The following is an 18245-nucleotide window of genomic DNA, read 5'->3' as shown; positions in this document are numbered from 1 at the left end:
TTTATATATTTACTGTGTCCATGCTTTGCTTACAACGGATCTGACAACACTACGTTTTAATTTATATATTTACTGTGTCCATGCTTTGCTTACAATGGATCTGACAACACTACGTTTTAATTTATATATTTACTGTGTCCATGCTTTGCTTACAATGGATCTGACAACACTACGTTTTAATTTATATATTTACTGTGTCCATGCTTTGCTTACAATGGATCTGACAACACTACGTTTTTAATTTATATATTTACTGTGTCCATGCTTTGCTTACAATGGATCTGACAACACTACGTTTTAATTTATATATTTACTGTGTCCATGCTTTGCTTACAAGGATCTGACAACACTACGTTTTAATTTATATATTTACTGTGTCCATGCTTTGCTTACAACGGATCTGACAACACTACGTTTTAATTTATATATTTACTGTGTCCATGCTTTGCTTACAATGGATCTGACAACACTACGTTTTAATTTATATATTTACTGTGTCCATGCTATGCTTACAAGGATCTGACAACACTACGATTTAATTTATATATTTACTGTGTCCATGCTATGCTTACAATGGATCTGACAACACTACGTTTTAATTTATATATTTACTGTGTCCATGCTTGGCTTACAAGGATCTGACAACACTACGTTTTAATTTATTTGTTTTTACTGTGTCCATGCTTACAATGGATCTGACAAAACAACGTTTTAATTTCTGTTCTTGTAATAATTAAATCAATCTAGGAAACTTCAACCTTTAAATTTGTATCTTTATGAAAAATTCAGAGAAGTCCCAAATGACCCTAAAACAAAGTACTGCTATAATGCCGGGTTGTCAGATCATTATAAGTGAATTTCTAACAGATTATCAAATAGCTGGTACTCTTAAAAATCAGCTAATATGTTTAATGGCAGTGTGTATATGTATTGACCAAAGTTGTAAAAATATTTTGTCTTTTATAGATGGATGCATGTATTGTCAAAAGTTGTAATGGCTGAAATTCCTGAAGATGTAGAAGACATTTCTAAAAGAGACTCGTCACATTCGACATCTAGTAATGAATCTTTTGAGAACACTGAAAGTGAACAGTCACATTTGTAGCAGTAACTGTGTTTCATAATGTATCAGGGGTGTTTTGAAATGTTGGTTTTACATTGTTAAAAATATTGTAAAAGAAAACCACCTATATTTTATGAAGATCATGATCTCATTATTCATTGACTAACTCTGTCTCAAACTTGTAATCAAAATACTTATAACTAAATACTTAAAAACTGTTCAAGTTTTACAAAAGAAAGATATTCAGAAACATGTATCAATTATTTAAAAAGCATAGATGCTTTATGTTGCCATAGAAACAGCCAGTGACGAAATATCAATTTATGTCAACATTTAATGGGAAGATTCTTTAACTTTAATACATTAAAGCTATTTTCCTGATGCATGTAGGTTTAAGGTTTGGTTGACTTTTTTGCTTTTTTTGTATGAATGTTTGCTCAAGCATTGTAAATAACTCTGCCTATTTATTGATTGCAAATGTCAATCTTAATTACAATGATTTACAATTCAATTCAATTCAATATTTTATTTACGTCTCACCTTATGTATAAAATTACACAATACATTTCTAAAAGATACATTTTGTATACATAAGCCAATCTGTACAGATTTATGAGAGACGATAATCACTTAAAAGAATATGTATGTGTACATAATAAATATTAAACATGAATGGTAAAATTACACAAACAAAGCAAGCCAACTTAACCTTTACACTACAAGCATTAGGAAAATAGCTCTAATTAGAACATTTCTAGAAATGTTTCATTGTGAAAATGTCTGTTATTGTTATTAGCTATATACTTAATGTGATACTATTCTGTTGTTTTATAGATTATTATGTTTTGTTTTGTTGTTATGAAATATTTTAGTGCTTTTAAATATTGTTTTATTATAATTATTATTATCCTTATAGCGTAATTGGTTATGAATCAAAATTATTTAAAATGTTAACCATCTTATTAAATAATTAAAATTTTTATCATAAAATGTCCAGGTGAATAGAATTAAAAAGATAATGTTTAAGGTCTTTTGTTTTACAGCAGAAAAGTTTAAACTTTTGTTCATATATCAGGTACATCATATCGAAAATGTCATTGTTACAAGAGTTGTGCCCTTAAATTGGATGTCCTCTTTTAGCAAAGTTGACAATTCTTCATTTACAATGTACTTTTATGAACAGAAGCATAACCAGTTAATGAAAAATATAGATGGGGACCTTGACTACCCATTAAGGTCTAGTATGGTAATCCAAAAATGTTGGTGTGACTAAAACATTTATACTGTAAAATATTTGACCATAAGCTAGAGTAGGGATTTAGATTGTTTAAGTTTGTCCAGAATCCTCATAAAATTTCAATCAAATTATTTGGCAGTAAGTTTAACAGTTTATAAGACATGAATTATGCTTTGGAAAAAACTATGAATATTTTGTATTATTCTGTTGTTTGATATTTCACTAAATCAAAACTTTTGTTGATTGCTGATGTTTTAAATGACCATGATCCTCCAAAATAATACTACCATGCTATATAATAACACGGAAAAAATAATTTCATGTGTTGGGAGTAATTTTCATTATAATTATAAAATGGTGAAAAAGTGAACATGTTATTATATTTTTTAAACAAAATCTGAATGAATTGTAGTGAATAAACATAAACCATCATATTTGCCAGACATGACCTTAACTTGAAGGTCATTGACCAAAATGGTTGATTTGGATTTAGGTCAAGAATAATTTTTTTACAGAAATAATTTCAGACGTTTGGTTGAAATCAAGTTTCTTATGGCAATTTTTGGAGGATCATGGTAGATTTAAGGCTCATTAAGTTTATAGTTATTGTACGTTGAATGTATTATTGTTTTATATTTATTTTGTTATGGAGTTTAGTGCTCTTGATGTACATTGTGTTCATTATTGTAAATTAATCTATTGTGTTTTTTGTTCAGAAATTTGTATTTTTATAGAATTTAATAATTGGTTTAAATTTATCACATTGAGACCAAGCTGTTTCATACATGGCTTATTACTTATATTGCATCATAGAAAAACAGTAGAATGAAAAGTACAAAGTTTACTTCAAGTATGGTTTATCACCATCGAAACAAAATTATTTTTTCAATTGAAGACGGTATATATTACTTCTAACATTGCATTGAGTATGATATCAAAGATATTTCTCAAGGCATAAATTAAAAATTTGAAATTTAAAATGTGAGGCTTACCGAGTGTTTTAAATATTTGAAATTTAACTGTTGTGTAGAGAGAATTAAGTTATTATATGAGATTAAACAAACAATACAACTATTCAGGGAAAGTGTGATACTCATCCTAAGACTGAAAATTTTTCAAATTTAAGAAGTATGGCTTGGGTTGTGTTCTAATTATTAATATTTTACCTTTTAAAAGTATGGAAGTATTACGCACAAGATTTCAATGGTGGAATATGGTTCTGTAATGTTATACCATATATAGGCAAACTTTTTTATCTTTTTTTTCCTGTGATTTAAAAAAAGATATGATCTTTCTAAGTGACATCAACAGTCATGGTGACCTTTCTTTTGGTAACGTCATATTGGCAGCTGAGATTAAAGCAAGAAAAATTGACTTCTTAGTTTAATTTTGACCATTGAAGAACTGAGATCATCTTAACCATATAACCATAAAAAGCCTATTTATAGCATATTTACCAACCATTGACAATCCATGTATCATCATCTATTGTGTACAGAGACTGATTGTAAACATCATATCATAATAATTGTTTATAAATATCATCAACTAATAATGGTGCTAAACTAATACCATGCTGAAACAATATGGTTTCAAAATAAAAAAAAATATTTGTAATACCAAACTCCTTTTTTTACTACGTGTATTTGATATGTTACTTATAGGAAAATCATAATATTGATTCTGTTTGTTAGACTCTTCCTGAATAATACATGAAAAAATACTTTAAGGGAGTTCGCTTCTCAGTTTCAAAATAATTAGCTCTTCAAAACACTAGTTTATATTGATAGGTGATTAATTAAGGAATCAAAAGAGCCAAAAAAAATGTATAGGTCAATGTGCTTGTTTTCGATATATTAGCCATTGAAATTTTGGCTGGAAAATAGTCTGTCTTGACTTTTCATAGCTTTATCATTAACACGTTTAAGTTCTCATAAACTATTAGAAAATAATTAAAATTTTATAAGACTTTTACAGATGTCTTATAATTATACATGTAAAAGATTTATAAAAAGAAAGATAGGGGTCAATGGGCAAATTTTTTTAAGGCATTCAAATGAAAAAAAACAGAGAATTCTGAAAATCTGACAAAAACCCAGGGAACTTCATTAAACCTTCAAGTGTTTGAATAATATACAACTAATTATATATACAGAACAGAGTCCAAGTAATGCAGATGTAGGCAATTATAGGTCAACTTATTTTATTATGTTTCTTTATTATTATGAGGCTGACTTCATGCAGGAAGTTCTTAGCAAGAAAGATAAGAAGTTAACAATATCCTTTAACTCTACTATCCCATCGAACTAGAGATAAAAGATCTACAGATACAGTTAAGTCGGCCTCATATCTTGACTTACATCTAGAAATTGACAATGAGGGTCGTTGAAAATAAAACTTTACGACAAAAGAGATGATTTCAGCTTTCTAATTGTGATCTTTCCATTTCTAAGTAGCAACATTCCAGCAGCACCTGCATACGGGGTATATATCTCCCAATTGATACGATATTCCTGTGCTTGCATTTCCTATCATGATTTTCTTGATAGAGGGTTGCTACTCACAAGGAAGCTATTAAACCAAGAGTTCCAAATGGTGAAATTGAAATCATACCTTCGTAAATTTTACAGACGCCATCACAAGTTGGTTGACCGTTATGGAATAACCGTTTCACAAATGATATCGGATATGTTCCTTACGTCGTAACTACAATCCCCTTCCCTTTCATGAATGTGACCTACCGAATTAAACTGTTTACGGGATTTGTTATCACATGAGCAACACAACAGGTGCCACATGTGGAGCAGGATCTGCTTACCCTTCTGGAGCACCTGAGATCACCCCTAGTTTTTGGTGGGTTCATGTTGTTTATTCTTTAGTTTTCTATGTTGTGTCATGTGTACTATTGTTTGTCTGTTTGTCTTTTTCATTTTTAGCCATGGTGTTGTCAGTTTATTTTAGATTTATGAGTTTGACTGTCCCTTTGGTATCTTTCGTCCCTCTTTTATGGCTTTCAACTATGATCAAAATCCCTACTGTATAACAGTTATAAAAGGCCCTAACATGACAAGTGTAAATAATTTGAAATGAGAATACCAATTGCCAGATTTATGGCATAACAATAAATGAAAAGAAAAAATGAGACACACTAATCAAAGTCAACCCCTAAATTAAGATCCTGAATTGGCACATACACATAAATGTAATTGGGTAGTGTTAAACATGTATGATAGTGCTCAACCCTTCCTCGAACCTTGAACAGCAGTAGAATATTACAACATGAAGATAAACTGAAATCAGTTGGAATGTGTCAACTTATTAGACTGGCATAAAGTACAAAAAAACAAAAGATACAATGTACCAATCTCAATTTGCAGTGGTTATAGATGGTAATTTTCAGCAAGATGTCAACATAATGCACCAGTACAAGATTTATTATTTACCTTGGAATTAAGTGCTGAAATCCAGGTGTTGGGTTTACAAAAATACTTTCAACTAAAATTTATTGTAAGTCTTGAAGAATTCTTATGATCAGTCTTAGTTTTTTGTGAAACCAACTTCAGGGTCTTAAACAGAAGGAGGCTAAATACACTCATAAATACCGGTAATCAATTTCTGTGTCTTTTTGAAACTTTGCATGCAGTGTAGCATCTGAATATCAAAATTTTATGAGATATGTAAAATGGAAGAATGACATTAGCAAAAAACAAGAATGTGTCCCCAGTACACGGATGCTCCATCCGCACTATCATTTGTTCAGTGAAAATAGGATAAAATCTCTAATTTGGCATTAAAATTAGAAAGATCATATTAAAGGGAAAATGTTTACTAAGTTTCAAGTTGATTGGATTCAACTTCATCAAAAACTAGTGGAAGGAAGGAACGAACAAAATGCCGGACAAATGAACGAACGAACCAGAAAACATAATGCCTATAAATGGGGCATAAAAATTAAGCATTATAACAGACCACACCATCCACCAAGACCCAACTTATCTGAAAAGGTAAATATACAAAGACAACCCAGAACAACATACACACATTTTATGTAAGATGTTGTGGAGTAATGAAATTTTATATAACCAGAGAAATAAAATTTTTGATGCCCTGTCTGTGATAGTTTAGGGCAATTTTTGTTCTGGTGTGTGTGTCAGTCGTTATTCCATCTGACCACTAATCTGTCCCATATCAGGTTTAACTTTCGGGATTAGTTTATTATTGATTACCTTTCGACATATATTTCAAAGGTTGTGTCTGTTCCAATTTCAAACTATAAGGTAGATCAACCCTCAAAATTTATTTGTTTTCGGTTAAAGATTATTTTCTTTTTAATCCCTTCTGAAAGACATGCAACATGTTTTTAAATTCTTTTTAAAAACAAACAAAATTGACAATTGTCATAAGTAGATTTCTTCTAAATTTTTTTCCATAAAGCTCCTCTTGTCCAGAGCTAGAGGTCATTGATTCAAAATCTAAAATCTAAACAGTTCAATATTTGAAGTTTCTTATTCATTGTTTTGGGTGCTTTAAGTGATGTAGAAACTAATTTTACTGGATTCAATCAAAATCATGTACAAGAAGACATAAAATTCATATCTATGCCTGCCACATCTTCCCCAGGAAAGAGTACAGTGGATTCATTATTATTCGTTGGATACCAATTTTCATGGATTTCGTTGATATAGGTGAACCATCGAAATTAAATGTTCAACAAATGACAAATGTTCTAAAGGCTTGTATAAAGACTACGGCAAAACCACGAAATTAAATGTCCACGAACATGCAAGTTTTTCTTCATCCACGAAAATTGGTGCCCACGAAGATAAATGAATCCTTAGTATGTATGTTAAATGGTAGTTTACTGTACATAACTATGTCCTCTATGTTTGCTTTTGTCTTTGGGTTTATGCCTCATTGACAAATATTCCATGTCTCCATTTATTCATAGATAAAAACAAAAACATACATTATTAAAATTCATTTAATAACAAAAACACAACACATGCCATGGATAATAAATAGCATTCAACACTTTCATACCCCTCATTTTCACAATAACAACTACTGTAACCTTGGTAACAGTTCAAAGGTAAATACCAACAGAAATCATAGATTAGGTTTTGATAAACTGTGTACAACTATAACATGATAAGTTCTGATTATGTTCTAAAAATTTCAAAAATGGATTATCTACTAGGCTTAAGTATATAAACATTAATTAGTGATAAAATGAACTTCATCTAGAAACTGCATTTCTCTTATATCTCAAAACTAAAAAACATATTTGGGGATTTATCAAAAAAAACAACAGGAAAATCTAATAATGTTACTGCATCTTTCTACACATAGACCAAATCTTGTTGATTTACAAAAACCAAAGTTAACATCAAAACATTTCAAGGAATGTATAATGAAGTAAATGGTCGGCGGTAAACAATCATATTTCCATGGTTACAGAATGTCAACTTATGTTTATTTTCTAAATAAACTTTTATTTCTATACGACACAAAACTGGTAATTTAAAGAAATATATAATATCTTTTTCCCAGACAACTTCATCATAATATATGTCAATTAAAACTTTCATTCAGAATACTAACTGAGGTAAAATTATACATAATGGCAGTAATGAAACAAAGAACAGATTAAAATACCAATGGGTGTTCTATGAAAAACAATATGGATTCTGAAAATCACCCATTTTACATAATTTCCATGTATGACATTGATAGAAATTGCCATCCGTTACCAAAATGAATAATTTCAACAAACAACCCTATAGAAAATGGAGCTATGATATAGTGATACTTTGTATGAAAGCTTACATATGACTTTTATCTGGTAATGTTCATTGTTGTGGTATAAAATTTATAATTAATTTGAGAAATGTCTGTAGGCTAATATATATTTTTATTCTTTTACAACAGCACTAAAAACTGCTCTGCCTGTTTTTTTCCTGAACTTTTGAATTTAATTATTAAGCAATTTATAAAGCATAATATACATGTATTACTCGTGCACTGATTAGATACTGATAATACTATCTGCATCAGTCTTAAGAACTATCAGATATATTGTGATTTTTGTGCAATAAGTTGATATATCCTCTAACAAGTATGTAAAACTATTTTAACATAAATAATAAATTACCATTCATCACATTCACTACAAAGTATTAAATATTTCAGAAATATTTACAATTGATTAATAAGCTACATACAGAAGCATAAAATGTAAACAGGACAATTTAATAGAAAAAAGAATTCTTGGCTTTGCCAAATTCATTATTAACATAAAGACTAAATGCAAAGTTTAATGTTTAACATGATAAATCATGTTTAGCATAATTTTTATACCTTATGATTAATCATGTTCAGCATGATTTATTTATCCTATGATTAATCATGTTCAGCATGATTTGTTTATCTTACGATTAATCATGTTTAGCATGATTTATATATCCTATATGTCCAACTCTGGAAATTAATATTAAAACAAGAATGTGTCCCCAGTACACGAATGCCCCACTCGCACTATCATTTTCTATGTTCAGTGGACCGTGAAATTGGGGTAAACCCTCTAATTTGGCATTAAAATTAAAAAGATCATTCATGTATCATAGGGAACATGTATACTAAGTTTGAAGTCGATTGGACTTCAACTTCATCAAAAACTACCTTGACCAAAAACTTTAACCTGAAGCGGGACAGACGGACGGACGGACGGACGAACGAACGGACGGACGAACGAACGCACAGACCAGAAAACATAATGCCCCTCTACTATCGTAGGTGGGGCATAAAAAGCCAAATAAAATGTTGATATGAAGAGGGTATAAAAAGGCCACGATTTTGAAAATTAAAGTATACAACAATTAAATTTCATCCTTAAAATATTTATATTTGTCTGTCAGATATTATTCCCTGGCAAAATAAATGCTCAATCCTGAAATAATAAAGCATTCTTTCCCTGTACCCAAAAAATTTGTAACTAATTCCTTATTCCCAATAAGTGTAAATCCCAAATTCCTCAAAAATAAGGGCCCAATCCTAATGTCCAGAAAAAGGACCTTCCACCCCTATTCAAAGGTCAATTAATGGCTCTAATCATACTTCCCCCTAACAACTCTGGTCATAATTTTAATTTCTCTGGAATCAATGAACCAAATCAAATCTGTATTACCAGTGCATGATCAAAAATAATGTAATTTCATTTATAACCAAATGACTAACAATAATCTGTACCCACAATATTAAAATGAACTATAATATAGAAATATTTTAGAAAAGACATTATAATCACATATAATAAGAGACACAAAATACACTTCAACATCACATACCAGTATTTAATATTGCACATTTAAAATATCCACACTTTTGATGTTATACTCAACATTTTACATTATACGAGATAAAATCAAGATCATCCCTTCAAAACCTCATGTGTATGATATCAACTACATCAACAAAAATATAAACAAAGAGTTCATGAAATTGTAATATTCAGCAAGTGACATGAACTTTGACCTTTTTCTTGTAGGTCTGTACTGCTCGAATTATCTATTTATAGTAGCTTTGATTTTAGTCACAGTACAAAGAAAAACAGTAATTATAACATAATATAATTGATTAATTAATTGTTGGTGTTTAACAACATTTTCAACATTCTTCACTATCTCATGGTGGCCAGATTTTATTGGTGACAGAAGCCAGCCAACCACAACCTAAGGCTTTAATTCAATATGAGAATGACTTATTATTTTTAGCAAACAATTATTGAGAAATATTTATACAAAAAATCTGAAGTATGCGTACATAATTCAGTTTACAAATGTATAAAAATTACAATACTAGAGCAATTTTAATTCATTTGCTTTTACAACAAAGCTTCAAACTATTTGCAAACAAATGACTTAAGTAAACATTAACCCTAACAGAACCAGAAAAGGATAAAATGTCTGATTTTAAGAGATCAAACATTTTGGAATGAAGTTATTGGTATCATTTTTATCACATTTATTTCTGATTATGAGATATTTACAAATGTGGCGATAAAATATGATGTAAATTTTCCTTTGAGGAAGTAATGAATACAGACCTATAGGTATTAGAGACCTTTAACCTAGACCAGGAGTCGGTTTCACAACAAAACTTACGACTAAAATTTCTCTTAAGTATCATAAGTATACTGAATTGTTCATGACTTACGATCAATCTTAATCGTTAGTTTTTTTGTGAAACTGACTCCAGAGCTTACAAAAATTGTAAGTTAATTTCTTTTTGACTGTGGCATTATCTATATAGCAATGCAAACAACTTCATTCTTTGCTGTGCGTGTTATTTACGATAACTGTGATTTTTGTTCTAAAACCTAAACTAATATAATTTTTCTGCAGCTTTATATATCATGAAAAAATGTCAACTGCACACCATTTAATTTCCTAAATTTACAAATAAGGATATTAGGAATAACAGGAATTGTTTAATTTATCGACACAATAAGTATTAACGATATCCACAGTTTTAAAAAATACTTGTATTCTTTCTTCCTAAGCAAAATACATCAGATCAATTACTAGTATTTTCTTGTGGTTATTTTTCTTTAAATTGTGTACCAACATGATACAATTATGCTGAATTATGCGATTTATTTGACTTGAAAAAGATGGTTATCAAAAGTAAACTAATTTTTTCGTGAAGGATTTTTACCTTCACAATTGATGGGGTACTGAGACAAAACTATCAATTTTGTAAGTATATTTGGTAATTGGTACTACTTGAACAAAATTAAATCTTTGTTTTAATAAACTATTATAGTTACAATTAAAACCTCTGAATTTTTATAAAAATTTATATTTGCAAAATCTGTTCAAAATCTTTAGTTTAATTATCATACATTGCAAATATCGACACCTTGCTGTTTCAATCTCCCTATTTTTTACCCCATTTAACAAATGTCTAAACAGTGAGACCAATAGGAATTACGTTTTCAGCTGACATCATTAACATTTGACGATGATTGGCACCTATATTTTGACTTAAAGCTTTAATGACAATCATCTAACAACAATCTCCCTGAGCTGATCAATGTTACATGATAACTCGTCAGATTTCTAGGAAATCTTTCAACAATGTTTGACGTCTTTTCTCTGCAACATCCATTTGATTTTCTAGGTCCTGAAATAAACAAACAACAATAATAACATATAGTGAGTATATCTTTAATATGAGATTTCATATAAAAAATGGCCATTGAAAAACGAAATACAAGTACATGAATTTTAATCAATCCGTAGGGTGCCTGTAATTCAGTGGTTATCATTAATTATTGTATATCATAGTACTCTTGAAAACCAAAGATCACAGTTTAAATAAAATATACAGATCCTCAGCGATTCCATTGGTGTAGTTTGAAGTAAATCCTTCAAGTCTTCTTGTTTATATGTGCGACACATGAATTTATCAAAATTTAAATAGTTTTTTATACTTTCTTTATATTTTAAAAGTGTTCTTTAGCTAATTTTTATCCCTCGGCTTTAGTTTACCTAACAGTAGATTCTTTCAATATCTGTGATAATCAATATTTTTGTTTTCTTGTGCAATTATGACTGTTTGTTATTTGTATTAATTGTAAAATATAGACATGGATAGGTCATAGTATGTCATATATATGTTGTGTACAAATTGTAATGTTGTACAAATTTTTTGTACAAGTTATCAGTGTTTTATGAAACCGCACAACACAAATGAAGGATGCAAGCTACATTCTTGTGTTTCGATTATATGTCTTATTTCCAATACTACACAATACAGTCTTTTACTAAGCAAAAATATTATTAGAAAACAAAAAGACTTTTTATAGATAGGTTTTTGGTATAAGAAGAAAAATAAAAATTGAGTTTAAACCATCTAGGTGTTCTTATTTCCAGTTTGAGGATAAGGAGAATAGCACTAAATGTTAGTTTGAAGTATACAAATTCGAAATTAAGACATTTAATTGATACATATCAGAAGAGAAACTTTATTACCTGGTGCAAAAAGGTATGTGTCAAAAAACTTATAACTTGTACAAAAACCCTGTACAAATTATACTTTTTACAAAGTTTCATCATGTACACAACTTATACTCTTCTCCACCATTTTACTTATAGAATTTTTGACTTTAAAGAATTTTAACTGGTACATGTATCATTTTGTGGTAAATAGCATTGATGTGAAATCATATGATTTTTTTTTACTCCTGTGCAGGTGACACTAAGAATAACTAATAAATCTATCAAAATCTTTCCACAGCACATACCCCTCTGTCTGTTATTTCTGCTCTTTCTACCTTCCATGATAAGTTTTCTACTTCAGCTTCTAACTGAGCTTGCTGATATTCAAACTGAAAAAGAAATCAGTATGCTTGTTATTAACATAGAATAAAAGCATCATTTATGCAGGCCACTTATCACTATAATTCAGAGAAAACAAGAATGTGTCCATACTTTTAGTACACGAATGCCCCACTCACACTATCATTTATATGTTCAGTGGACAGTGAAATTGGGGTCAATAATTTAATTTGGCATTAAAATTAGAAAGATCATATCATAGGGAACATGTGTACTAAGTTTCAAGTTGATTGGACTTCAACTTCATCAAAAACTACCTTGACCAAAAACTTTAACCTCAAACAGGATGCACGGACGAACGAACGGACGAACGAAGGGATGAATGGAACACAAATCAGAAAACACAATGCCCCTCTTCTATCATAGGTGGGGCATAAAAATCCATTTACGGGGGATTAAACTGATGATTTTAATAAAAAGTCCATTTATAAGTAAAATAAGGATAAACAGAATTTATTTTTTCACAAAATTTATTTCTGGATACTATCTTCTGATTATAAATAAACTTCTGTCCAAGTTTGGTAGAAATCCGGGATAGTTTAAAGGTAAAAAACATTCTAAAGTAAAAGTTTTGTTTAAATTATATACTAACAAGTTGTTTTCTAGCTCCTTTTTCCATAAAGTAGGCATATGGATATGTGTACTGTAATGAGTAACGGCACTGTAAAAGAAAAATAAGTTTCTTGTTACGCATGATTTTCTGTAAATAAAATTATGTACACATAAATCATTGGCTACCTTACTAATGATTGAACAAATGATGTCAATGATCCACATTTGAATGAATGGATGGAGAAATATTTTTCTGCAGTATTCTATTAAATCATATGATAGAAAAGTTCCAGTTATGAATATTTCACTCCTAAAGTCAACAAAATGAATTTCAACTTTTAATTATCTTTTTTTTTTGGGAGGGAGGAAGGCAAGCAGACATCTATATATAAAGATATTGAAGAAAGTACCAAAATGGTAAAATGAATAGATCAATATCATATCAAATATCAATTTTAACTTTGAACATTTTTATAGCAGGTTTTGAATTTTTATATGCTTTTATTTTATATAGAAAGTTTTTTCAATATTCCCAACTTGAACTAAGGGCTGTTTTATTAAAACATATATGGTACCCAGGGAATGCACTTTAAAAACACAGTGACCACCCATAGAAGCAATTTGAGAGTCCTGCATACATTTAAAGCCCATTTCACATCCACCCATAGCGGCAAATTAAAGTTGCCTTCCCTGGGTTCCATTTATGTTTTTATGGAACATCCCTAATTAATAATTTCCTATAATTCCCTTATTTTAATATTGCAGTTACAATACACATTAAACTACCTACTTTTCTGAGAAGACCTGCAGCATCTAACAAGTACTGCCAATCAATCCAGGTGCCAGCATTATTCATCACTTTATCCTGAATTCTGGATGTTATTTTAAGTAATGTTTGCTCCTCTAACTCTAAACTCTTTGAATGATTTTCCCACTGAAACAAATCAATAACATTGTAATGACAATTAAGGCTTATTGAAAGTATAGTTTTGCATTCATAGATATAGACCAAAAATCTTTAAACTTATGCCATATAACAAATTATTAAAGGTAAACAACTGCTATAATTAAACCCAAGAACAAATTAAACTGTTTGGTGAACATTTATATTTCACAATAATTCCCAGATAAAATATTGATAAACTTCTCGGTTTACATTTTGAGAAACAGAGATAGTTACAAAACTTCAAATACTTATATTTGAGGATGGAAATGTGGATAATCTTATTTCAGACAGATATATAAACCTCACAACTCTTCTAAATTTTATAACTTTTTTCAGAGATGAAATTGTGTTGTCTTGTCATGCATCGTTCAGGGTAAATTTCAACCCCTTTGTTTTGTTTGAACACTTCTTCATTTTGAATATAAAAAATAAAACAAATTGCCCGGTCCAAGTTACATTTTCTGGAGTGTTGAGTTATCTCTTAATGATGTGTCTGTTCAATAAACTACCAATATATAGCCCATAATGATACTGTAGATTCAGAAATATTGCGAAAAATGCCACAGGGTGAGTATTGCAAAAATAAGGATTCACATTAAGGAGGCTCGCGGGTATAAGATTTTCAGAAAAAAATTAAACATTAATATTTCATTACAAATTTTATTTATTACCTTAAGAAGTTGTTACTTTATCATATGGTACAAAAATCATTCCAAAAAATCAATTCCTGTTGGCCCCAGGTGACTTTTAAAATGTGGATATCATAGAAAAAGCTCCAAATTATCTCCCTTTGGTGCAAAAATGCCATTTTTTAGCATTTAAATTAAAATATCTTTTTTAACTCATCGGTGACCTATATTTTTTATTGTTATTTTCGAATAAGCTGTACATAAACTAAATAATTGTAAAATTTAAGCGATTTCTGTAATTTAGTTCTTTTTTTTATTTCGATATTACCGCTTTTTCTCCTATTAGTTCAACAGAAAAAAAGGACATTAACAAAAATGTATGCTTCTTTCGAGGGCAGATTGTGAGCGTAAATGAACGGTGACCCCATTTTTTTATTTCATTTTTCTATTAAGTATAAGATAAAGTTCATTTATAGAAAAATATAGAGAAATCCTATATTAAATAAAAAAAATGATTTAGACCCGCGAGCCCCCTTAATATCTGTAAGCAGATTTTCCTGAAATCATAATCATTAATCTCGCATCATTGTCCATTATCTAGAAATCGCAATCATAATTACACAACTTAATTCCTGAATTTACAATATAAATCGATTGATGAAGTTTTTTTTCAAAATTTCTCATTGAATATCAACTTACTCTTTCAAAATAGAAGAGGTATTTTTTGAGCGCCTCTCTTGCTTGAGCATGAGCTGATTCATTAGCAATGTTAGGATTTTCTTTGTATCTGCTGCATTCATAATACTCGCTGCCATGTGCCTTCCAATCTGAAAAATTCAAGAATTATCTTAAAACATTCAGACTTCACTATAAATATTTTTAGTTATACTTTAATTTGGAGTAATGTTAGATCTGAGATTTGATAACCTAAACAAGTATTCTGTCTATCAGCTGAGTCTATAAAAACCTATATCACTTGAGTACTGTGAGATTAAAAACTATCATATTAAAGAAAGATCAAAGAAATTATCAATAAATTATAGAATAACTTAAAAATAAATAATGTTAAAGATATAAACAAGAATAAAACTTACCTCCTAAACACATCCAACAAAAGTCATGTTTACACTTTGTACATTGCTGAAATATAATTGAACAAATTATTTACATATAGTTTCCTTTCTCATTTTTTTCTATTATTTTCAGATATTTGTGTTGAAGCATTGTTATTTTTTACATATCAAAAAGGATTGCTCAGAAAATTTGTTATAAATGAACTCTGTTTCAATTCATTGTTTCAGAATCAGATCATAACCAGGTGCTCCGCAGAGCACAGCTTTGTACCACCGCAGATGTTGAACCCTGAACAATTGGGCACAACATTCAAGCTTCATACAGCTCTGAATTTGGATTGTGATCAAATTTTTGACATAATATGAGTTTCTGACACAAAACAAATGTCAAGATCTTACAAATCTATTGCACACTATTGTGCAGTCAAAGATTTCTTCTTCAAACTTTTCAAAAATTTGGAATTTGAGAAATTTGGAGAGAAAAAAAATTGAAAACTACTACCACCCCCCTTTTTAGCAATTAATCAAAACCAGACATTTCTTTATACATAATTTACAAGTAGTGTAAAGGAGGTAAATATGAACATACCCAACAATGCATGTTAAAAAGTTTTTGAATTACCTCCCTTACACTGCTTTTAAATTGTCTTTATTGTCAATGGACCAGAAAAACTCAAAAAAAATTATATTCACCGGAAGTGTAGTTTCATTTATAATGTTGGGAAATCTTTTTGAAACAAAATAAATATTTGCCCAACTCAAATGGAATCGTATCTTATTTTACCATTTCTTCTGGATATTTCTGGAAATATTTTACATCAATAAGTACAAAAAAAGTAAGACTTTGTAACTACGTAAAAATTTTAAACCTACAAGGAAAATCTTATGTCAAAATAAGGTCTCAAAGTTCCCCCCAAAATTTGCTCTCAAACTCCAGACGTAAAAAATGGCTTCAGCGTTGTGACGTCGTAGGAAGGCGTCCCAGAAAAAAATTAAAATAGCCTTGCCAGACGTCATAATTATTTGGACTAGGTGAAATGTATCATAGAGTAAAATTCTGGAATTGTGTGTGAAGTTGACAATTAATAAAGATAATGAAATATACAATAAAAAAATTCAAAATGATAAACCATGTTGTGCATTATTTTCCATGAATGACACTAAGACCCATTTGTCATTCAGAACAATAAAATAAGTTTAATGTACTAAGATCATGTTAACCAATTACATATTCAGTTTCAAGCATAACACAACGTCAAAATTATTAAATATGGTTGTGTAAATATGAGTGAAATCTACAACTTCTCTATTAATCATTAAGAAAAAATATTGTATAATTCAGTCACTATATTTAAGATACAGAATTATGTAAGCTTAAATTGTAATTCTTACCACATGATTACAACCTCCATTTTTCTCTATACAAACATGGCACTTTGGACACTGAAAAAGTAAATCATTCAAAATACAATTATCTGGTGAGCAGCTGTTAGTAAATCTTTTCATGTGAATTTAAATATCTTTTTTAGATCATTTACTCAAACTGTCAAATTAATTTGTAATAAAATGCTTTGCTGAAGTTGAACCCTGAACAGTTGTTGCAAATTTGGACACAATATTCAAGCTTGATACTGTCTGAATTTGGATTGTGATAAAAATTTTGATGTTATATAGGTTTTTGACCCTTTTTGGCCCATCATCCCTGCATGAATGAGGCATTAACCCCCAAACTCATTCCCAGCCTTCTTTTTGTGATATGGAACCTTGTTGTACAATGTAAGAGAGATCCATACACTTACACACAAGTTATTGTCCAGAAACTACAAAATTGCTTGTTTTGTCCCTTCTTTGGCCCTTAATTCCTAAACTGTTGGCACCATAACCCCCGAAATAAATCCAAACCTTCTACTTGTGGTATTAAACATTCTGGTACAATTTAGGAGCAATTGAAATACTTATACACAATTTATTATCTGGAAAGTCTAAAAACACTTGTTTAAGGCCCCTTATTCCTATAGGTTGCCTTTCTGTAAATTTTGACAATGCAATTTCCCATAGGAACTCCTTTTCAGCTAAAACTGTACCACTTTTACTATGAAGTTTTGAAAAAAATCTTAACCTAGAATTGAAAGTTCATATGCACTACAATTTTTTTTAAAGGTTAAAATATAGGGCTGTGCAATCATATTTTCAACGTATATATGCCCTGAACTTCTCATAGTTTAAACTAACACTAATTTTATTAACTACCCCTACCACGAATAAAAGGTTACCACAGATTTCAATGTAAACAATATGCACATGTATATTTACTGGTAACATTCCCGAGTTATGTCTCTATGAGATGG

General features: G+C 29.7%; 2 protein-coding genes across 10 annotated transcripts in view; one reads left to right on the top strand and one right to left on the bottom strand.

Moving 5' to 3' along the window:
* The window catches only part of LOC139490582 (FYVE, RhoGEF and PH domain-containing protein 2-like), a 65861-nt gene extending 61937 nt beyond the window's left edge, over positions 1 to 3924 (top strand). For all 7 annotated transcript variants that reach the window (XM_071277460.1, XM_071277451.1, XM_071277469.1 and 4 more), the window contains one exon: positions 967 to 3924. In XM_071277460.1, coding sequence (XP_071133561.1) covers positions 967 to 1105 — 139 coding nt within the window. In that variant the 3' untranslated portion in view covers positions 1106 to 3924. The remainder of the gene's footprint in view (positions 1 to 966) is intronic.
* Positions 3925 to 7267: 3343 nt separating this feature from the next.
* Positions 7268 to 18245, bottom strand: part of LOC139490568 (potential E3 ubiquitin-protein ligase ariadne-2-like) — a 31807-nt gene continuing 20829 nt past the window's right edge. For all 3 annotated transcript variants that reach the window (XM_071277427.1, XM_071277419.1, XM_071277436.1), the window contains exons 9-15: positions 17290 to 17340; positions 15919 to 15964; positions 15524 to 15651; positions 14040 to 14183; positions 13290 to 13358; positions 12604 to 12687; positions 7268 to 11480 (exon numbers count right to left, since the gene is read on the bottom strand). In XM_071277427.1, the coding sequence (XP_071133528.1) occupies positions 11409 to 11480; positions 12604 to 12687; positions 13290 to 13358; positions 14040 to 14183; positions 15524 to 15651; positions 15919 to 15964; positions 17290 to 17340 (594 nt within the window). In that variant the 3' untranslated portion in view covers positions 7268 to 11408. The remainder of the gene's footprint in view (positions 11481 to 12603; positions 12688 to 13289; positions 13359 to 14039; positions 14184 to 15523; positions 15652 to 15918; positions 15965 to 17289; positions 17341 to 18245) is intronic.

Source organism: Mytilus edulis, chromosome 1 (genome assembly GCF_963676685.1).
Source record: "Mytilus edulis chromosome 1, xbMytEdul2.2, whole genome shotgun sequence".
Lineage (NCBI taxonomy): Eukaryota > Metazoa > Mollusca > Bivalvia > Mytilida > Mytilidae > Mytilus > Mytilus edulis.
The sequence above is the reverse complement of the archived record's forward strand: the minus strand, read 5'-3'. Positions and strand labels throughout refer to the sequence as shown.